The sequence below is a fragment of the Suillus bovinus genome, assembly GCF_016758785.1.
Source record: "Suillus bovinus strain UH-Sbo-P2 chromosome Unknown EDB93scaffold_119, whole genome shotgun sequence".
Classification (NCBI taxonomy): Eukaryota; Fungi; Basidiomycota; class Agaricomycetes; order Boletales; family Suillaceae; genus Suillus; species Suillus bovinus.
Window position 1 is genome coordinate 26,323 of NW_024542175.1, and position 18,709 is coordinate 45,031.

The 18,709-nt window shown below is 47.7% G+C and overlaps 11 protein-coding genes across 11 annotated transcripts; 6 read left to right on the forward strand and 5 right to left on the reverse strand.

The window, feature by feature from the left end:
• Positions 1-326: 326 nt before the first annotated feature.
• EDB93DRAFT_1256337 (uncharacterized protein) lies at positions 327-1,483 on the reverse strand (the record flags this gene model as incomplete). Its single annotated transcript, XM_041453935.1, has 7 exons — positions 327-470; positions 687-798; positions 851-878; positions 932-975; positions 1,027-1,166; positions 1,242-1,309; positions 1,348-1,483. The coding sequence occupies 7 exons, from the start codon at positions 1,481-1,483 to the stop codon at positions 327-329; spliced, it is 672 nt and encodes a 223-aa protein (XP_041301653.1).
• Positions 1,348-2,398, reverse strand: EDB93DRAFT_1182829 (uncharacterized protein). The gene is made up of 6 exons (XM_041450698.1): positions 2,049-2,398; positions 1,977-1,991; positions 1,868-1,920; positions 1,788-1,808; positions 1,600-1,726; positions 1,348-1,547 (listed from the first exon to the last, which is right to left on the reverse strand). Exons 1-5 carry the CDS (start codon positions 2,206-2,208, stop codon positions 1,655-1,657), a joined length of 321 nt encoding a protein of 106 aa, XP_041301654.1. The 5' UTR covers positions 2,209-2,398; the 3' UTR covers positions 1,348-1,547; positions 1,600-1,654.
• On the forward strand, positions 2,316-3,089 carry EDB93DRAFT_122046 (uncharacterized protein). Its single transcript, XM_041451138.1, has one exon. It carries the CDS (start codon positions 2,370-2,372, stop codon positions 2,811-2,813), a length of 444 nt encoding a protein of 147 aa, XP_041301655.1. The 5' UTR covers positions 2,316-2,369; the 3' UTR covers positions 2,814-3,089.
• Positions 3,090-3,365: 276 nt separating this feature from the next.
• On the reverse strand, positions 3,366-5,449 carry EDB93DRAFT_1256339 (uncharacterized protein; the record flags this gene model as incomplete). Its single annotated transcript, XM_041453936.1, has 5 exons — positions 3,366-4,356; positions 4,416-4,633; positions 4,683-4,788; positions 4,844-5,120; positions 5,182-5,449. 5 exons carry the CDS (start codon positions 5,447-5,449, stop codon positions 3,366-3,368), a joined length of 1,860 nt encoding a protein of 619 aa, XP_041301656.1.
• Positions 5,179-7,713, forward strand: EDB93DRAFT_122038 (spinocerebellar ataxia type 10 protein domain-containing protein). Its single transcript, XM_041451137.1, has 10 exons — positions 5,179-5,737; positions 5,790-5,969; positions 6,027-6,097; positions 6,157-6,277; positions 6,339-6,425; positions 6,481-6,597; positions 6,648-6,713; positions 6,767-7,164; positions 7,221-7,469; positions 7,527-7,713. The coding sequence occupies exons 1-10, from the start codon at positions 5,592-5,594 to the stop codon at positions 7,670-7,672; spliced, it is 1,581 nt and encodes a 526-aa protein (XP_041301657.1). The 5' UTR covers positions 5,179-5,591; the 3' UTR covers positions 7,673-7,713.
• On the reverse strand, positions 7,523-9,835 carry EDB93DRAFT_122226 (Leo1-like protein-domain-containing protein). The gene is made up of 5 exons (XM_041451161.1): positions 9,659-9,835; positions 9,284-9,602; positions 9,046-9,229; positions 8,799-8,993; positions 7,523-8,741 (listed from the first exon to the last, which is right to left on the reverse strand). The coding sequence occupies exons 2-5, from the start codon at positions 9,547-9,549 to the stop codon at positions 7,755-7,757; spliced, it is 1,632 nt and encodes a 543-aa protein (XP_041301658.1). The 5' UTR covers positions 9,550-9,602; positions 9,659-9,835; the 3' UTR covers positions 7,523-7,754.
• Positions 9,836-10,896: 1,061 nt separating this feature from the next.
• EDB93DRAFT_1095521 (uncharacterized protein) lies at positions 10,897-11,614 on the forward strand (the record flags this gene model as incomplete). The annotated part of the gene is made up of 3 exons (XM_041446697.1): positions 10,897-11,181; positions 11,233-11,355; positions 11,411-11,614. The coding sequence occupies 3 exons, from the start codon at positions 10,897-10,899 to the stop codon at positions 11,612-11,614; spliced, it is 612 nt and encodes a 203-aa protein (XP_041301659.1).
• Positions 11,615-12,726: 1,112 nt separating this feature from the next.
• On the forward strand, positions 12,727-13,916 carry EDB93DRAFT_1256343 (uncharacterized protein; the record flags this gene model as incomplete). The annotated part of the gene is made up of 6 exons (XM_041453937.1): positions 12,727-12,837; positions 12,889-12,925; positions 12,990-13,123; positions 13,177-13,479; positions 13,531-13,653; positions 13,710-13,916. 6 exons carry the CDS (start codon positions 12,727-12,729, stop codon positions 13,914-13,916), a joined length of 915 nt encoding a protein of 304 aa, XP_041301660.1.
• Positions 13,769-14,612, forward strand: EDB93DRAFT_122020 (uncharacterized protein). The gene is made up of 3 exons (XM_041451134.1): positions 13,769-14,367; positions 14,436-14,530; positions 14,587-14,612. Exons 1-2 carry the CDS (start codon positions 13,950-13,952, stop codon positions 14,465-14,467), a joined length of 450 nt encoding a protein of 149 aa, XP_041301661.1. The 5' UTR covers positions 13,769-13,949; the 3' UTR covers positions 14,468-14,530; positions 14,587-14,612.
• EDB93DRAFT_1182859 (uncharacterized protein) lies at positions 14,544-15,684 on the reverse strand. The gene is made up of 3 exons (XM_041450699.1): positions 15,655-15,684; positions 14,835-15,252; positions 14,544-14,778 (listed from the first exon to the last, which is right to left on the reverse strand). The coding sequence occupies exons 2-3, from the start codon at positions 15,210-15,212 to the stop codon at positions 14,701-14,703; spliced, it is 456 nt and encodes a 151-aa protein (XP_041301662.1). The 5' UTR covers positions 15,213-15,252; positions 15,655-15,684; the 3' UTR covers positions 14,544-14,700.
• An 84-nt stretch (positions 15,685-15,768) lies between these two features.
• Positions 15,769-16,218, forward strand: EDB93DRAFT_1069119 (uncharacterized protein; the record flags this gene model as incomplete). Its single annotated transcript, XM_041444946.1, has 2 exons — positions 15,769-16,099; positions 16,151-16,218. Coding segments are annotated over 2 exons (399 nt in total), but the record flags the coding sequence as incomplete, so codon positions are not given.
• Between the last annotated feature and the right edge of the window lie 2,491 nt (positions 16,219-18,709).

Sequence of the window (18,709 nt, forward strand, 5' to 3'; positions counted from 1 at the left end):
TAATCGACCGTCTGAATTGCGCGAGGACGTTGGATGCACTCCTACTCATCATGCAGCACTGAAATCCGGTGCTTATGAAGAGCTCCACCCTGGCAGGATAGGGACACCATAGACGAATGAAAATAAATAGTCAACATTTCCGTTCATGACCTGATTTTGAAGACTTCCATTGATTTATGACACAGAATATTCCTGAACTGCTATTCAGTACAAGTAATGAAAGCTTTTGTGCAATGGCTGTAGATATCATCAATCCCATAGCAAAGATCATCTCTATGCTATCTCGATCCCAAAATGCCACATCACAGGCTTCAGGGAAATTTGTTCTAATCGCGCTCCCGTTTAGACAGCTCGAAAAGGGTCGTTAAAATGCTTTCCATGCGCTTGCGTATACCGTTATGGAAACTCTGACCGGTGATGAGTTGTTCCAGGTTGCCAATGACAGACGCTGCCTGTTGCAGAAGACATACCTGGAAAGGACTCATTAGAAATCACAACCTCCACTCACGTTGTAGCGTTTACTTTTACTTGGTTCTTTTCAAACCCTTGTCGCATACGCCAATCTTCATCGTAAACCAATAGTTTGACCGCGCCCCGCAGTGGACGTAGACGATGATAGTCTTCGAACATGTCGGGGAATGCATGGATCCAATCTCAGCATCTTAAAGGAATGACCATTGACGTACCATCTGCCCCATGAAGTAAATGGGGACATCATCGGACATGAGCCTCACTTTTTCCCAAACAAACTTGTCGTTCTTCTGGATGATGGGCTGCGCAGACCAGCCTGCCTTGCACCTGAGACAGAAATGATCGGTTGATATATGCCTCGTAAATGGTGGAGACTCACCCTTGGCAATAGATAGGCTCGTGAAGCACTGCATAAATCGGTATCAAAGCTCTGTATACTGTCAATAAGTCCATATAAGACCTTCCCAAACGTGTCCAAGTCTGTGATCGCTCGGAACACGAGCTCTGCGCATATGAATGAGTTCTCGTTGGCGAAGTTGAAGCAAAATTACACACGATGAACCCGATCGATGCCGCCTCAGCATATAATATGAAAAGCCATCCTTTCGCAGTAGATCGAAACCTACCATGCGCTCCAAACTGCCGGCCAAGTTGTTGCCAGGTTCCCGCTGTTCGGAATGACTACATTGTTGCCTCTAGGAAACCCAAGATCCGACGGACAGGTAGTTGATCAACAACTTGGTGGAGGTAGATTTGTCTGAATGTCGAACATTTGGAACTTCTTGAGGATACTTTGCATAGTAAACCTTGCGTTGTTCCTCCACCCTCACTAGAGAAACTGTTGGTTGAAATGAGGGCAGACAGCTAGGCGCTTACCAACGAGGGCTTCGTAAACTGGGTTGGGAGAGTCGACCACAGGTGGGATACCGCCAGCGATGAAGACCTCCTTTAGGCCATCACTGTGGAATGAAAGGTAGGTGGTGGCACAGAAGCCTCCGAGAGTATTGTCCATTTAGGAGCTTCAGGATTTTTCTTGCCATCAAGGAGAAAGTGTCGAATGGTCTCACAGTCTCTGACTATCTTTCATGTGGACACTAGCGACACTTAGCATCATGGGGAAATGCCTACCAATGTTATCTGCACGGAAGTGTTTGAGATACTTGGCAATGGCCTCGTCGTCCATTTATCTCGTTTCGGAGATGTCTGCCGTTATTGACATGCTCAAATCAGTCCCAGGAGGATCAAGCCAAAGGGTCTGCAATTGTCAGATAACGATTATGGATGAGTGAGGATTGATGACATTGTTTGCCTGATACTTTTTTTTGTGAAGCTTGCTCCTAGCAGTATGTTTATTAGTCTCGCAAACCCTCCCGTGCATAAAGACAGAACGACGTACCGCATTCCCAAAGTCTACGCTGTAAGATAGGTCGACAGCGAATCCTGAACTACCTGCACGACGCAGAAGTTAACCCTGATCGCAACCATTTTGAGTCATAACAAATTACCTTGCAAATACAAGACTGGTTTTTGTGAGTGATCATCATGCTCGACACTCGAAAGAATCAGGAATGACATACGATGAGGTAAATTCGACTCTGCAGCGCCTGTGCCAGATCCTTTGGCTTCATCCAAAGGAATAACTTGAAGGTTGGGTAAAAACATCCGTATGTGCGGTCCACAGTGCGGACCATCTCGTTTGGCGTAATCCACGGGCACAGAAAAGAATCTATCGATCATGATAACCGAGCCCCAAAATGAGCTCCTCTACTTCAAATCCTGACTAGTTCCACTGCGTCTGCCACCGTGATTCCGGGAATTTCTCAGTGTGACATGGCCGAGGTTGAAACTCCGTCGAGACGTTGACCGGATAAATCGACCACAACGCATTGAATGTGAGCATGAACCGAATACATGAGCTGAACGTATCTCTAGAGAATCACCTTCTGGAAGTTCTAAATCCTCTTCCGACTATCTTACCCGACGACCTTGCTGTCGAATTGTCAGCCTTCATAACACCATCATCAAGCGCTGTCATTCCATACTGCGTTCTCCTCAAGATATCCCAATGGTCTCGTTCACCAGCAGGCCTCAAAGCCCTGCAGAACTCTTCGCTGGATCCTCAGTCTTATTCCATGGTCTCTCTGCTTGCTGGCACGCGAACATCACCAGAAAAGAAGTTTCCTGCGTACGTAGCGAAAGATCCAGAAACAGAGCGCCGGCAGGCAACAAATGACAAGAAAGCAATATCCACGGTCGTTAATGGCGCCCTCAGTGTTGCAGGAACTGGGTTTGCAACATGGTGGGCGAGTGAACGTACGGGTTTGCGCCTTGAATGGGTATGAATCATCCGCTGGGTGTTATCGGATGCTCATAAATGTCTATCCAGAGAGTCTTGTTCGCAACATCTATCGCTCTCGTCGTTGCTCTTGCAGAGATAATTCTGTACATGATATGGGACTCTCGCCAATCAACCAAGAAAACAAAACGTGCTCTACACGTACGATCGAGGAATGAGAAGCTCGTGGAAGACTCGGATAAAGCTGGCACAGTGGATGTCACTGCAGCTTCTTCCAGCACAGACCCGCATCAATCTGCATTACGCCAACGCCTAGTTCAATCTACTTCCATTCCCCACGAAAGTCCGCACGAGTGATACGATATACTCCGTCTCTGCTCTCATCTCGGCGGGCGAGTGCAGTATCTCAATCTCATCCTGTGAAGTTAACAGTGCCTCAGTATATGCCGTGGAGCAGATATCCTACATTATAAAGCTATCTATATATGCCGGCTGTGTCTCAAAGATGATCATTTGGTCGAAGGAGCCATATGGCTGGTATGTGCTGTGGTATGAGTCGGCCGAGAGTCGTACAGCACCGCACCAGCCCAAGGAGTCATCAGCTCTTCTTTGTCTTCCTTTTTCTATTCCCTGTGCCACTACTCGCGCCGGAGGCAGGTGGCAATTCAACAGTGCCTCCAGCTGCTTCGGCACTCGCCCCGCCCTCCTGCTCGATCTTCGCCCGAGCTTCCAAGAAGAACATGACGTCTCTGACTTGATCCTGAAGATCATCGATCTTAGCCTGGTACTCTTGACGCTGCGCCTCCGATTGCGCGTTTGTCTCCTTCATTTTGGTTAGATTCCTCAAAAGTCCCTCACTGACGGCCTTCTCTTCCTTCAATTCTTTTTCAAACTTCCTCGCGACCTCTGCGATGCGCTCCGCTTTCTTCTCTGCTTTGATCTTGTCCTTGTATACCTCGTTTAATTTTTCTTCCTGTTCTCGACGAAACTGTACTTCGCGTTCCTTCGCTTCTGTCTTGTCCTTTTCTAGGTCTAGACTCAGCTTCTCTACCAAGTTTCGCAGCTCTTCCACCTGGGTCTTCAGCTCGGTTGTCTGTTCCTCGTAAAACAACCGCTGCGAATCCAACTGCGACGTGAGCAGATAGGAATACTCGATTCCGATCGCCTCGATCTTCTCAGCGCTGAGAGAATCTGCATGGCTTGGACCTAACGTGCCGTCATCCCGGGAATTGACGCCCATGGAGGACGCAGCGGAAGGAAGCTCGACGAGTTTACCATCCGCTTTGTTCTGGATGAGACGATGAACATAGCCATCGCCCGCGTAATCCCATACCCGTTGCGTTTCAAGTTCGAGAGCATAGAGATGAGTTGTCTTTTCGTAATGCGCGTGTGCATGAGCACGGCCATAGCGCCCGCAGCCGATATTACCACATATCAGACAGATCCACAAGTTTGCGGTGGAGGAACAGTCAGCACATGTAGAAAGAGAGGTAGCGGCAGCATTTGCAAATGGGATGTGCCGCGAACGCGAGGTCGACGACGTGGGATGTGAGGAGAGAAGTGTCTGCGAATATCGACAAACGGGACATCTGGCAATAATCATAAGCATAAATCACTAAATAAGGAACTGCCATGTACAACAACATACCGACTGTCTCCCCATTTACTGAGACACATGCAATGGAATGTATGCGAACAAGGGACTGTGATGAGACCAGTGACAGCCGAATCCATCCTTTCGAGACACACAGGGCAGGTCGGGAGTTCATGAACTGATTGAGGCAGACGCGCAGAGGCAGAGGAGAAAGCAGATGTGTCTGAATCTATCTCGACGGATAGGACACGCACAATATGACACGTCTCGGGCTGCAATAACACTCAATATCGAGCTGAGAGAAAGCATTGAACCACCTACGTCCATAGAATTGAATGGTTTGCCGTTGTATGCTTCTGCAAATTCAAGGGCTTGATCTGCCTGCCGGAACTTGATGATAACGATAGAGCGATTCGGAAGGGAGTCTCTGAAAACATCCCATGAGTCTCAGGATGTGAATGATCCGATTAGTAGGTGCACACCGGATGAGACGAAGATGAGCCATACCCTCCGCGGCGGGTGCCACGAAAGCGAGAAAGTCCGAAGGCGTCATCCATGCAGGAACTGCTAATACACCAAGCATGAGGCCATCTTCCGGAATGGTCTCGCTTGCACTTGCGTCAGAAGGTTCATTAGACTCATTCATAGCATTCTGTCGCCGTTCTTCAGATTGGCGATACACATGAACTGTGCCCTCGGGCAAATTTGTTGAACCGGACTTTGTTGTCGTATTAGGGATGAACTCTGCCGTAGAGGGGCCTGAAACATCAAACAAACAACTTGAATTCTTGTGCGCGAAATAGTATGTAATTACTCGCACCTCGCCCTGCTTGTTTCTCTTTACCAGCGTACATAGTAGAACTCGAACTCTCAAAATCAATCCAGTCGAGTCTTATTGGACCGAATCTGTAATCTTTGTGAGCTGGGTTGAATAAAGCGTTCCTCCTGGCAGTTGATTTGGGGCGATGTGATGGTAAGCTTTGAAATAAGGCCTTGGGGGTGAAAGTGTCGACAGTGTCAGGATGCGACAGTGATTTATCAACAGTCTTTCTGTCCAGTGCAAGTCGGATATGATAGCTGTTTAACATACTGTGGGCTTTCGAGAGGAGCCCATTGATACCGCGTAATGTAAGATAGATCCGAGTCTGAGCCAGCGCTAGTCAGCTGAGTGCCGCGGAATTACTGCGATCATCGCCACTCCATCTTCAACAAAGCTTGTTCCTCATCCAGATGGACTCCGACCAATATTCGCTCAACGTCCGCTTTTGCGAGATCTGTGCTGCTTTTCTCAGCAAGAACGGCAAGGATAGTGTCCCATCTCTGACTAGGGCACTGGATACGATTGCTAATGACCTTGCAAGAAATGGGGAGTTGAGGTGAGACCGCAAGTCACCTTCCATAAGAACTCGAAATTAAGAAAATAATCAGGATCCGTATGGGGTCGGAGGACCCTTCGATATGGCTGTCCCTTCAGCAGTTGTGGGATTTCCTTGCAGATTATCCCTCAGCCGATGCGGATATCGCAGAATTGCGCGTGCTCGTAATAAGCGTCGCCAGATTTACTAGGAATATTGTTGCAGGTGTTGCAGTGAACCAGCAGAGTGCATTGTGAGTCTAAATCATGTCAAATGGTGCTGATATCCTAACGGTCCGGCGAGTTTCAAGTGGAGTCGAGCTAGCTCTTCGCCGTATTCTGCATCTGTACAGCTCCTGGTCTGCGTTTCAAGTTACGGATTGTGAGTCATCCCTTCTGCAGCAGACATTACAATTCAAATTGGATGCCTCTCGACTACAGCTTTTCCGGCTACTAGGATGGCCGTTCAGGCGCTCTCAAACATTGTTACCACCAACGAGGATCTCGCGTCTCACCTTTGGAATACTTATCTTACTCTGCCTGAGGATCAGGTGATACTCATGTAAGCCACCGTAGCAACTTGCTGAGCTACGGGAGTTGATTTTTCTTTGAAACAATTTCAGTCGCTTGCTCGGCTCCCCTGACCATAAGACCATCCTATCAGTCTTGGTACTTATGGTAAACTGCATTCACGATAGCACCGAGCGTCGGTACGTAACGTCTCGCTTGCTCTGTTTACCCTTGAACTATCCCTTTTGCATCCAGTTCTTTACTTACGAAGTCGCGCGGGGGGGTTCGAATATGCATAACGCTTTTGGACCGCATGGTCCTATTGTACGACGCGGAAGAATCTACCGACGGGGCAAAAGCGTTTGACTATGGGTAACTGCAACTGGTGTGTTGTGAAACTTCATGACAACTCTCTTAAATAGGTATCATTTGTTTGCCCACTTATTTGACGGCGGCTTTGCGCCGGATCTGTACAACTCTTTGTCTGTGTATGTGGAATACCCTTATTTAACGCAGAGAAAGTACTCATGTTCTGAGGCAGTGAAGGGGAGATAATTGCGCAGCACCAGACTACCCTTCTGAAACTCCTCGACTCATACCTACAATCATCGCAAACCTGTCCTGTACATTCTGATATGTGCCCTATGTTGTCGGAAATTTTCCTCTCGCTCTCGTTATACTCGCAGTCAGCAATTACACGAGCTATTAATCCCATCAATTCGAGGCCAAATTTGGATGGTTCCATCGAATACTTGCAAGAACTTGATTTATTACTGCCAAAATCGTGCGAGGCCCTCGTATTAGCAACTCAATGTATCGTCAAAATTTCGTTACTATCCGAGGACCAGCGGACCGTGGATCCATCCAGTGTAGACTTACGAGCAGTCTTCCGAGATGCCAGTTCAACTGACGGTCAGGGCGCTGCTGAGAGTGTTATAGGCACGTCAAGGCTGTCAAACTAGATCAGATCAGGTCACCTGACTGCGTTTATCCAGAACTCTTACGGCTTCTTGACGTGTTTCTTCCACGCATTTACTTTGGCAAACCTGTCTTAAATCCCACGACAGATCAAAGCACCCCATCGTCAGTTGCAGGATCCAATGGATTCTCGTATTTAAAACGAGATCTTGTGCGTTTAGTCGGGGTACTTTGCCATCGAGATAAGACATTCCAGGACCGCATTAGGGTATGCGGGGGCATTCCTGTTATTATGAATATGTGTGTTGTGGACGAACGCAACCCGTGTACGTCAATCTTTTTTCAGTGAGAGCCCCAAATCTTTTATGATGCTGGATCTCTAGACCTTCGAGAACATGCTATATTAGCACTTCGGAACCTGTTGGACGGCAACAAGGAGAATCAGGACGAAGTAAACAGCATTCAACCATCCGGATATTGGGATGAAGCGGGCGTGTTGCGCGAGAAAGTTGGAGCTACGCTGAGATAGATACGACGAATGGCTGTAAAAGCATCAGACCATGGATAATTCTACATAGAACAATGGTGAATGCAGACAGGTGGCCACAAAACTACTCTTCGTCATCGTCAAGCGCCATCGTTCTCTTTTTCCGTGCGCCAGATCCGGCTTTCCGAACCCTGTGCTCCTCTTCCTCTTCTTCGCTTTCAATGTCCATATCTTGGTCACCATCATCTCCCCCTGCTTCTGCGCCATCTTCCGCAGCTTCTGTCGTCCCCTCCTCGATTCCGACGTCATGGTGTTTCCGTTTCCGATCATCTTGCTGACGCTGAATAATTTTAGCATCAAGCTGGTCCAGAGGATCTTCCTCTTCCTCCTCTCGATGTTTTCGTTTCTTCCTGGACCCGGCCTCACCAACAAACTCCGCATCGTCGTCTGACTCATCCGCAACCACGAAATCGTCCTCCTGATATTCGCCGGGACCCCTTTTCTTTTGTTCGTCTGCTTTACGTTTGGAAGCACCCAAATCGTCGTCGTCGTCTGAGCCTTCATACTCTGGTTCTTCTTCATCTTCCGACCAGATATCACGTCCCTGCCTTTTCCTTGATTGACTCCTCTTTTTACGTACGCCAAATCCAGTGTCGTCAGTTTTCTTTTTGGATTTTCGAGCTGATTGCTTCATTAATTCCATCTTCTCGCGCTCGGGGTCCATGGTTGGATCAGGAGCCATACGTAATCGGGCCACTTTGTTGTGTTTCTGACCCACCGCGCGCACCAGCATACGGTGTGTCTCGGATTGCATGCCCGTGGGCCGCAGGGTCATATACCCTGTGACTACAGCTTCCGCTTGCAGTACCTCCGACCGTTTGTGCTGTGCGACAAGGTATGTTAAGCCTTGGGATCTTGAGCTAGAAAGCAGGCCTTGTGATGCTGCTGGCTGACTCTGCGATGGCTGTGACGGCTGAGTGCCCCCTAGTGATTGGCGTACGATACCACCAGACGTGTCGACAGTCTTGGTGATATCAAACAACTCCTTCCCTAGTCTCAGGCTGAGAGAACCGTCAGACCAACGGATCACGCGACTATTCGATTGTCTTTTCTGTGACAAGGAGGTCAAGCGTCAGTGACTTGTAGGATTTGAGTTTACATTACTCACATCTTGACCTAATTCATCTTTTGTCCACCGCCAACGTATAGTATTTTCAACTTTGAGCTTGATAGACATACTCTTCTCACGGATGCTCTCATTGTGGTGGCCATCATCCTCGTCGTGCTCTGGGCCGATATATGTGTCCGGATGAAAAGGCTTTGAGTCCATTTTTACAAAGGCTGGCATTCTAATTACCCAGTGCTATGGAAATACTTTCAGTGTACAGAAACGATAATGGGACGGTATTACATACATCGCCATCTGAGCTCTTTGGAACGGGGACGTTGGGAATGCGCACGTCAGCCTCTCGGACTTGTTCCACGACGGTACCCGGTTCTTCAGGTTCGAGATATTCCAATGCTTGTCGATGCTCTTTCTCCGCTTGTGAGAGATCGTCTGACTCAAATCCTGATTCAGCAGGGGTAACGGCAGGGGCACTAGGATGATAGCAGTTGTACTTGTCAAAGAGTCCTCGAACATAGCGTATTTACCTGTCCGATTTCGTATCTGCAACATCATGTTTTTCGTCTGCGTCGTTTCCAAAGAGGTCTTCCATTTCTTCCTCGTGTGTTCCGTCGTCTAGCACCCCCGAGATTGCCGCGCTATCCTCTTCTTCCTTAGGAAGAACGTTAGTGCTCGGAGGGTTCATGTCCACATCTTGGTCATTAAATCCTCCTGGATTGACAGGAGGCAGTCCGGCGGCAAAACCATGGCTGTAGCTTCCGGGCTGGTACAGGGCACCAGCGAGGGATGACATATTCGGTCTGAGTTAGACTTAACGTCCGTGCGCGTTCAACACAAAAACGTGTTCTAGAAAAGGAAATTATGTGCACTGGTCTCCTCGACATTCGCCAAATTCAATTCACCTTTGAATATACTCGGCATGGACTCTTTATTTCGGGCATTGACATGCGGCGGGGGCAGTCCAAGTGCTGTGTTATCAATTCTCTAGCCATGCTGCCATTTGTTATGACAAACAAACTTATTTCGGTCAACTCCCCACAGCGCTCAGCCATGGCCTGGTTCTGTTCCTAGATGTTCCGTGACTTGGACCCATGTGGAATGCCACTGTCACTTGGCCCTCATCTCTGTGGAAATTTCGTTTCGAAACTACGCTGGTCAGCGCGCTTAGGGACTCACTCGGACTGCGGAATTTAATCTCACCTCCATGCTCCCCATAGTATAATATAACCTGACTCCATGATCAGGATACTTGCGATTGTACTATCTAGCGGTATTTGGCATATTTCGTTATTACGACAATGTCTCCAGAATGGGCGCTCCGGCCACGAAATCAGCCACCCCCCTTGGCTCTGCACAGCAACTAGCTGTATTTTCCGAATGTCATATAAATGAGCTTCGACTGGGGAACTCGATCTTTCATCTACCCATGGCCGACACATCCTCGTACGACAGTTTCTCCGACATGAACATCTTCGTTCCACCAAATGATGTATGGGGCAGCTCAACTTTTGAGGAGCAGCAGCAACAGATGTCAAGAGCTTGCTCAGGCTATCCCTTTCCTCCTGTATGGATGTTTTTGCATACTTATTGCCTCGCTCACGAAATATACAGCAAATGAGTCAAATGGAAACTTACGACTATTCAGGTCACGCTGAATTCCCTGGCCAGCTACAGGCCGGGTTCAATGTACCATTCTCTTCGCCCCATCAAGATACTACTAGAAATGGGCTTCCTCGCATTGATACGAACCCCCCGCGGTTATCGATATCTGACTCTTCAACAGCTTCAGCAGGGTCAATGATGCCGCAGACTCCCTCCAATTGGGGAGATGGTCACCTTCACGTCATTGCGCATCTAGGAACTCCGTTATCTCCATCAAACATCCAATATCCTATATTTTCCCCTGTTGTATGTCTCGATGGATGAACCAATTACACTAATCATTGACAATCGATGTGTCAGAAGCCAAAGGGCCTATCCCCTATTCCCTCCCCAATGTCACCCCATTCGCCCGCTGCCATGGGTAGCTCTGACGAGGGGTCTTTTTTGCAACCTTTCGACGACGAGGTTCGTACCAATTAATCCAATCGATGTCCACGCTGTTTAAGGTGAATGGATACAGGAAGATGCTCCTCAACCCATGGAACATGTCGTAAAGTGGAAGGCCATTCGCGATCAAGCGATTATCGCCACAGGCACAGACACATACATACCTCAGTCAATATATCAACCGTACACAGAGGCAGATCGTGTCCGCTACATTGAGAAAGCCGATCTTAAGGAGCCCATCATATTTAAGACAGCGCATCCCGACCAATGGGGCATAGTACTCGAGGACGCGCTGAAAGCCAAGATGAAGAACCTTATCGATAAAGATGACAATATGTTCGAGAACTGCGGGCCCTCTGTGTCCATCCGGCTTCAGGTATGTTAATCACTTCCTGGCACGATTGTTCCCTCACGTTCACGTCTTTAGTGGCCCGGGTACCGTGCTTGGACCAAGCAGATTCCTACGATGGACTTCAAAAGTCCGAAAGGTCCTATCACCAGATCTAAATTGGCTAAAAATATCGCCAACTGCGTGAAACGATTCATCGAAGTGCGCTTCACAATCTTTGTGTATCGTCTGTAAATCATAACTCACTTTTATTTAGGAAAAGGAAAAGGAACGTATGGAAATGGAAGCAGACCGTAGGTGGAGGGTTGGAGGGCGCTATATCAGAATGGAGGACCTTATATTGGTGTCCCTGCACCATATCTCCAAAGGCAGCTGGCAGCCTCAGCTACGTCTACGCACTCCACTAAGTGAAATTCAACTCCGGCGCTTTCAACTTCAAGCCCCGCCTTCTATTCCATAGCCTTTCAGCTATTCACAGAGGCAAAGATAGTTGCTCGTCAAACTCAATGCACAGTATGTGCTGAATACCCTGGATGCCATCTGGATGACACCATGCTCCTGCCTGTCCCGCTCAAGCCTTTGGCACTCACTTTGTTTATCTACTTCCCCATTGGAAACGTGCCTTTCGCTCTTTGACATGTTTCCTCAAATGTGCCGGTCGTTTATGAAGTGCCATGTTTTAGATATGCTTTTTGCGAGCCTCTCACTGCCGTTACACTTATAACTTTTTTAACGCTGGGCTTTCAGGTTTCCATTCTTTACTTGTTCATCGTGCTTTTGCCGTACAACGTTACATTGTGCTTCATTCGGTCTTTTCTTGCTGCTTTGTGACTATTTCGATGGCTATGGACCTTTCAATGGCCTCAAACGATAGGATATCGTATGTAACCCTCTGTGTACAGTTGTACGCCGCATACATTTACCCTGAGGAATTCGAACGGGATTGGAATATCAGATATTCAAGTTGCCGTTCATGGCGTACGTTTCATGTGCATCATGCATCATGTGTCGCTGCTTTCAAGCGATGAGAAACATCGAATAGAAGCATGGTTATCTGTTCAGCCTTCGTATTATTGGCCTTATGCCAAACGAATCGCTTTTTTGCACTGTCACGGTAGTCATGGATCTAACACAGGAGGTCTGATGACCATGGCATCTCAGATGAATCATGGCTTACATCACATTCACTCAGGTGCACTGCCTAATCTCCCTCCAACGTGCACTTTTCATCTTCCCCACTCTTTGCGTCGGTCTGAGTCACACCAGATGATAAGATCATTAGCAAGGGTCTATGAAATCTTTTGGTAAGGGTAGCAACTGCCAACTCTGATGAGAGACCGGTGGCACCACAGTGCGCGCTACACTAAATCATCATGCCTGACGCAGTCGATGACATGGCATCATTCTAAATTTTGCATAGCGGCTAGATACATCATGATGCTCTGATGGCTGATCATTTGGTTTGCTGATCCATATCTACCATCATCATGTGAGTGCAGCTGTGCCACTACCTACTTATATCTTCGTTGACCTACCTCTTTTTCATATCATTTTGCTAGACCATTCCCCACGATGAGTGACGCACCTCCATTCGACGCTTTCCCGGACCCCCGCAGTCCCGACGATCACAGTCATTCCGGGAAGCAGCACAATATGACAATTCCCCCACATTCTGTTACTCCTGTACGTGTTCCACTGTATGGTAGTTGCCCCGCTCACTGCTGAATCATGCAGAAAATGGACCACACAAATGGAAGTCACGACTTTCAAGGTCAGCTAGTTCGAGTATCACGATGTACCATTCCCTTCCACTCACAAGGACTCTTTCTATTCAGGACACGCTGAATTCCCTGACCAACTACAGTTTGGGTTCAATGTACCGTCCCCCTCCCCAATGTCTCCCCATTCGTCCGCTGCCGTGGGTAGCTCTGACGAGGGGTCTTTTTTGCAACCTTTCGACGACGACGAGGTTTGTGCCAATTGATGTAATCAACATACACGTTAAAATATGGATGGGTGCAGGAAGACATGCCTCGACCCATGGAACATATCATAAAATGGAAGACCATTCGCGATCAAGCGATTATCGTCACAGGCACAGACACATACATACCCCAGTCAATATATCAACCATACACAGAGAAAGATCGTGTCCGTTACATCGAGAAAGCCGATCTTAAGGAGCCCATCACATTTAAGACAGCGCATCCTGACCAATGGGGCATAGTGCTCGAGGACGCGCTGAAAGCCAAGATGAAGAACCTCATCGATAAAAATGACAATATGTTCGAGAACTGCGGGCCCTCTGTCTCCATCCGGCTTCAGGTATCCTACTCGCTTCTTGGCACGATTGTTTCCTCACGTTCACGTCTTTAGTGGCCCGGGTACCGTGCTTGGACCAGGCAGATTCCTACGATGGACTTCAAAAGTCCAAAAGGTCCTATCACCAGAGCTAAATTGGCTAAAAATATCGCCATTTGCGTGAAACGATTCATCGAAGTGCGCTTCGCAATCTTTGTGTATCATCTATAAATCATAACTCACATTTATCCCAGGAAAAGGAAAAGGAACGTATGGAAATGGAAGCAGACCGTAGGTGGAGAGTTGGAGCATGCTATATCAGAATGGAGGACCTTATCTTGGTGTCCCTGCACCATATTTCGAAAGGCGGCTGGCAGCCTCAGCTACGTCTACGCACTGCATTGAGTGATATTCAACTTCGGCGCCTTCAACCTCAAGCCTCGCTTTCCATCGCATATTGAAGCACGGAATTAATACCCCACCAGGATGGTACCATGACCGGCGGTTCGGCTCAGGTGTTAAAACTCGCTTCATATTTTTTTTTTGCTTTTCGATGTTTTCTTGAGATGTTCTATGGAATGTTAGACCGCTATAGAAGTACGCGACATGTATTTTTCTTTCAGGCTACTAGATTCAAGTTGATACTAATGCGTGGGCTTTCAGGTTCACGATTGGGCCGATCTTTTTTGGTCTCAAGTATGATCACTCTATGCTGTACACAATTATTTACCCATCGTGTAGTGCAGCACGTTCATTGGTATTACTTTAAAACTTATGCGTGCCATTGCGTGGACATCAAAGGAAAATATGGTCATGCGAAGGGGTCCATGCGCCGCAGGCCGCGGGAAAGCTGCGAAGGGCTTGCTCTCTCGGAAATCGGAGGTCTCGGGAAGGGGTGCGAAGGGGTTGACGGTGAGTACTTGAATCTGTGACTATTTCTCCTCGCTACCTACCAGTATTGACTTGAATAAATATCTCAGGAGTCCTGTGTATCGCGACAAGATGTGCTTAGGTGCAATAACAAGTGAGTTGTGTTGCCGTGATTCTGTACTAATTTAAGCTTCAGTGGAATATTGTAGGGTTTCTCGGTGAATTTCACTGATGGCTCGGCTCACTTGTCCTCTTTACAAGATGCTTTATCATCCACAACCACGCAATCCTACTTTCTACGTTCAAATAATGGGAGGGAAGCTTGTGGTTATCGTCGGTGATGTATGATATGATCGCCATTTGTCCTTACGCAACTCAGATTGTTTGCTCCGTCTCTCGAAAATTTCGGTTGCATATCTGCCGCTGTGACACTAAATACATATGGTGAATCAGGTTCGTCAATTCACTTCTTCCTTTTCCTCAAACCAAACTCATCCCCCTGCATACAGGTCCTCCGCATCCAACTCTTCTTCAATAATCTCTTCTTTGGCACACTCCAAGGCAGCGGTGTGCATGGCCTTTATTACTTTCTCCGTTCGTTTGAAGCTGCTGACATGTTTGTATACATTCTGAACTATTGTCGCCTGAAAGCCCGAGCGTGTGGCAAGTTGCTTGACATGCTCGTTGTATCCGGATTGCGCAAAGCGCGCGATATCTTGAGCGTGGATTTGATGTTCCACATGGACATCAACAGTTTTGGTGTCTGACTCAGAGCTGCTGCGGGTGAATAACCCCACTGTTCTCTCTGTATTTTCCTCTTCTTTGATAGCTTGTCCCCCAGGAGCCTTAGAGGAAGAAGAGACATTTTGGGGACGTACAGGCAACATTGAGTATATTAGCTGTATGGTAGTATAATTAGTTTTGTTTGTTCCCACCGATCAGGAGTTTCTTGCAATGGTGACTTGGTACAAACAATATAATTATGTGGGTACGAGAACAAGTAGTGTGTGTCAAAGTTCAAGTCAAAAGAGCGAAGTTCACTGGTAGCGGACCCCTAATTGCCACTCTGCCTGCCCTTCAATCTATCCCTCCTAAGTAGCCACCTTCTAGTTGCCTCAGACGACGATGTCTGTGTATGAACCAGACATACTGCGCAAGCTACTGTCAGCTTTTGAGCCAAAAGACTCACAGAAGAAATTCAAAGCAAACTGGAAAAATGCAGTAAGCATGAGTTGGAAAACCGTCTGGTAAGACAAGGGGGAACTGACCTGGCTATCAACATAGGTCAAAAAACGCATTGAGTCATGGACTGGTCATGCTGACCGCATGGCCAACCCACGACCACACCATCAATATGAATGGGAGGCAGAAGTTGTGAAGTATGTGAACTACATCTCGGATAAGACATGTGTACAGTCAAGTAAGGCACTCACCTGACCATGCCTGGACCACAAGGTGCCCATCCTCGGCCCTCATTTCATGCCGCCATCATACCTACATGCTCGAAAACGAAATCAGTCTGAACCTGCAGTCAACCCAGAGATTTTGTACTTAAAACCATGTCGCATTATTCATCCATTCTACTATCCCAAACTTGCAAGATGTCCTCGGTGCGACTGTTCAGACAGCATCCAGTGGGATGGGTGGACTGGAACGGGTCCTCGGGACATCCACGGTCTGATGCTTGATGAAGCAGCAATAGGTACACAGCTGCAATGCGAAAATTGCAGGAGTGATCTGATGAGCAAGAAAGGACCACAAAGCGAGCCTGAATGTGAGCAGAGCGAGACGGACAACAGATGCAATCCGAAGACGAACCTCAAAGGGCATTGCTTTGCAACGACGAACCCTGATTTCTGGCGCAGATGGTCCCACTGGTCTATTCCAGGTGAGCTCAACATGTTTTTTCATTCCTGTTGTTTAGTCACTGAGTCACATTGTTTTGGAGGGGACATACCGATATTCTTCTATAGATGTGCCGTAACATGCAAGTTGTTTGATATATTAGTCGAGTTACGCCTGTCGTCTACAGCAGGAACCCTTGCAGAGAACATCCGGCGTGAGTGGCACCACCTGGTATCTTGCACACTGGTCTCTAACATAGTGACTTAGAACTACATCTACTTGAGTATAACAAACAAAAGCTAGCTTACCTTCAAGCCTGGAAATCCTGTCGAATGACACGAAACAGGATGGAGTTTTTCAGTCTGAACCCACTTCAAGTCTTCTTGGATCCATACAATATACACAAGTACAACGACAAGCCTATCTCACATGACATAGTCAGCGAGGTGTTCCAGGAATTTGTGTCAGGAATGTGGGAAAGAGAATTGGAGGAATACCTTCGCACACTTGCAGGTGAAACACTCTGACCCTCCACTATACACTTGGCATCCGCTGACCATACTCTAAAATGAACGGGCAGGCATCAGCATCTTGTTCAACAATACATTCCATGCAGCTACCAAAGCAACTGTTACAAGCCACGAGAGACAGAAGTCGAGGGTCCTGAAGGGAGGGATTATAAGTTTGATGAATGAGAGGAGCGAGATTGTGGGCTGGGTAAGTCATGGTTGTCCTGTGCCAATGCAATGAGGCCAACTGACGTGAATTACATAGCGCTTCTGTCATGGTCAGTCTAACACTGAGATAAGCGAGCTTCTTGATGGCCTCAAGACACGATGCAATGTGCTTGACGTCCCTCCGCCTGAAATATTCGTCGCCAACAACTGCTGTCACTGTTACAAGAACATCTAGATGCTTGGGCCCCTACCATTTTTCTCCTGATCCTCCTCATATCAGCCCTTGCATCATACCCTTACCCCGACCTTACCCTGGTCATCCTTGTCATTCTCGCATTCCCTTTCGCTCTCTACCTGTCGCTTCAGCAGAGCCAGTACATCTGGCCGGATCCTTTCGCTGACGAAGCATATCCATGCTCCGTCTCACCACCTGACTGATCCTGTGGACAGTCCCCCTGCCCTTACCGTCCGGACGGTAACCTATGATATGATGCACGACACATCCCCTTTGCCCTGTTTCCTTTCTTGATCTCTGACTCGATGCGCAGTCGCACATGTGACTTATACTTAGCTCCGTAGCTGCATGATCGTGCCCCTGCGTGTTTCACTTCTTATTCTGATCTTTGACTCACTTTCTTATCTGCACGTTCAGAGCTCACCCGTGTCTCACCTCGAACGTGCCTTCCTTTTATGGTCATACCCTTTACCGTTTACTTCTCTTGGTAGTACGAGTTATCATCCACTAATATGCTTCCTGTCCCCTATATAAACTCGCTACCATGTAACATATTCCTTAACTTGAATCTACTTGGTTCTTGACCTCCTACTCTTACCAGAGTGATCCTTTCTGCCTCGCCAGCAGTCTATATTCTATCTTCTTATCTGCTCTTCGCGGATAAGCCTATAGTCTCGATCTTTACTCATCGACTTCGTCGACGAGCAAAGCCCCTGTTAACTAGTCGGACTTCTGTCCTTCTAATTAACAATGATCTTACGATTAACCTTCGGGTGTCGTAAGCCTAGGCCGATATAGCTTATCGTCTCGCATCCGCTTGACATAAGCTACCTGATTTGGACATAGGTGTTAAATCTTACTTGCCGAAGCCTCGCCAAGTAAGACCCCTAACCTTGGGCTAGCCCAAGGACGTCCTCGACCATTGACGACACACGCTCTGTTTGAGCGTTGCCAACAGATACCATCCAAGTCGTAACAGTCACGTCTGCAATGAAGTTACTGCTGTTTTCCCTGATGCTACCATGAAACTCGATGTCTGGCATTTCATTATGAGGCAAGTGCTGTGCTTTTCTCCCTTGTTTAACCTACAAGCTCATTCTAAAGAGCAAGATATGCGACTGTGATCCTTAATCCCTCCAAGAACCCCCACCAGAAGGAGGTAGTCGCAGAGATCTCTTCCTGCATCCTGAAGACACATGCTGAGGGTGGGAATCCTGCAAAGTACTGGGACCGGAACGAGCAGGAGATGAAACTCACCTCCACATTCAAGAAATGGGCATGCGAAGGTACAGTATGGTCAGCAGGGGGCACATAAAGTGAGTGTTCATCCTCGCAAAGTCTCTTTTCAGACTTCTAACATCAATTTCAGGTTCATGAGGAACAGCTAAAGCATGTGTGCAAAGGCTGCCTTGAACATCAGCAGCAGGACATATGAATGGATGGAAGCCATGTGGAGGGGTCCCACAAGGGCTGGAACTCACTCCAGCATGTGCATACCAGTGGAATTGTAACATTCACGGGACTTTGCCATGACTTCATTCTTTGACTGTAACATTTGCATCGCCTTTTCAAAGGTGCAAAAATCAGACTTTGTCTCATCAACTCACGGCTCTCACCACATTCACCT

Bases quoted from the DNA above. Each gene is read 5' to 3' on its own strand.
- EDB93DRAFT_122226 (XM_041451161.1), bottom strand. From the start codon at position 9,549: ATGTCATCCCTCGCTGGTGCCCTGTACCAGCCCGGAAGCTACAGCCAT. The intron at 8,994-9,045 runs GTATGTAATACC...GTATTTCCATAG, and splicing joins CAAAGAGCTCAGATGGCGAT to CACTGGGTAATTAGAATGCC. The intron at 8,742-8,798 runs GTGAGTAATGTA...TCCTTGTCACAG, and splicing joins AAGATGAATTAGGTCAAGAT to AAAAGACAATCGAATAGTCG.
- EDB93DRAFT_122046 (XM_041451138.1), top strand. From the start codon at position 2,370: ATGAACCGAATACATGAGCTGAACGTATCTCTAGAGAATCACCTTCTG.
- EDB93DRAFT_1182859 (XM_041450699.1), bottom strand. From the start codon at position 15,212: ATGTTGCCTGTACGTCCCCAAAATGTCTCTTCTTCCTCTAAGGCTCCT. The intron at 14,779-14,834 runs CTGTATGCAGGG...GAATTGACGAAC, and splicing joins AAGAGTTGGATGCGGAGGAC to CTGATTCACCATATGTATTT.
- EDB93DRAFT_1182829 (XM_041450698.1), bottom strand. From the start codon at position 2,208: ATGATCGATAGATTCTTTTCTGTGCCCGTGGATTACGCCAAACGAGAT. The intron at 1,809-1,867 runs GTACGTCGTTCT...ACATACTGCTAG, and splicing joins GCGTAGACTTTGGGAATGCG to GAGCAAGCTTCACAAAAAAA. The intron at 1,727-1,787 runs GTATCAGGCAAA...TGACAATTGCAG, and splicing joins AGCAAGCTTCACAAAAAAAA to ACCCTTTGGCTTGATCCTCC.
- EDB93DRAFT_122038 (XM_041451137.1), top strand. From the start codon at position 5,592: ATGGACTCCGACCAATATTCGCTCAACGTCCGCTTTTGCGAGATCTGT. The intron at 6,278-6,338 runs GTAAGCCACCGT...AAACAATTTCAG, and splicing joins GAGGATCAGGTGATACTCAT to TCGCTTGCTCGGCTCCCCTG. The intron at 6,426-6,480 runs GTACGTAACGTC...TTTTGCATCCAG, and splicing joins CACGATAGCACCGAGCGTCG to TTCTTTACTTACGAAGTCGC.
- EDB93DRAFT_122020 (XM_041451134.1), top strand. From the start codon at position 13,950: ATGACCGGCGGTTCGGCTCAGGTGTTAAAACTCGCTTCATATTTTTTT. The intron at 14,368-14,435 runs GTGAGTACTTGA...TAAATATCTCAG, and splicing joins GGGGTGCGAAGGGGTTGACG to GAGTCCTGTGTATCGCGACA.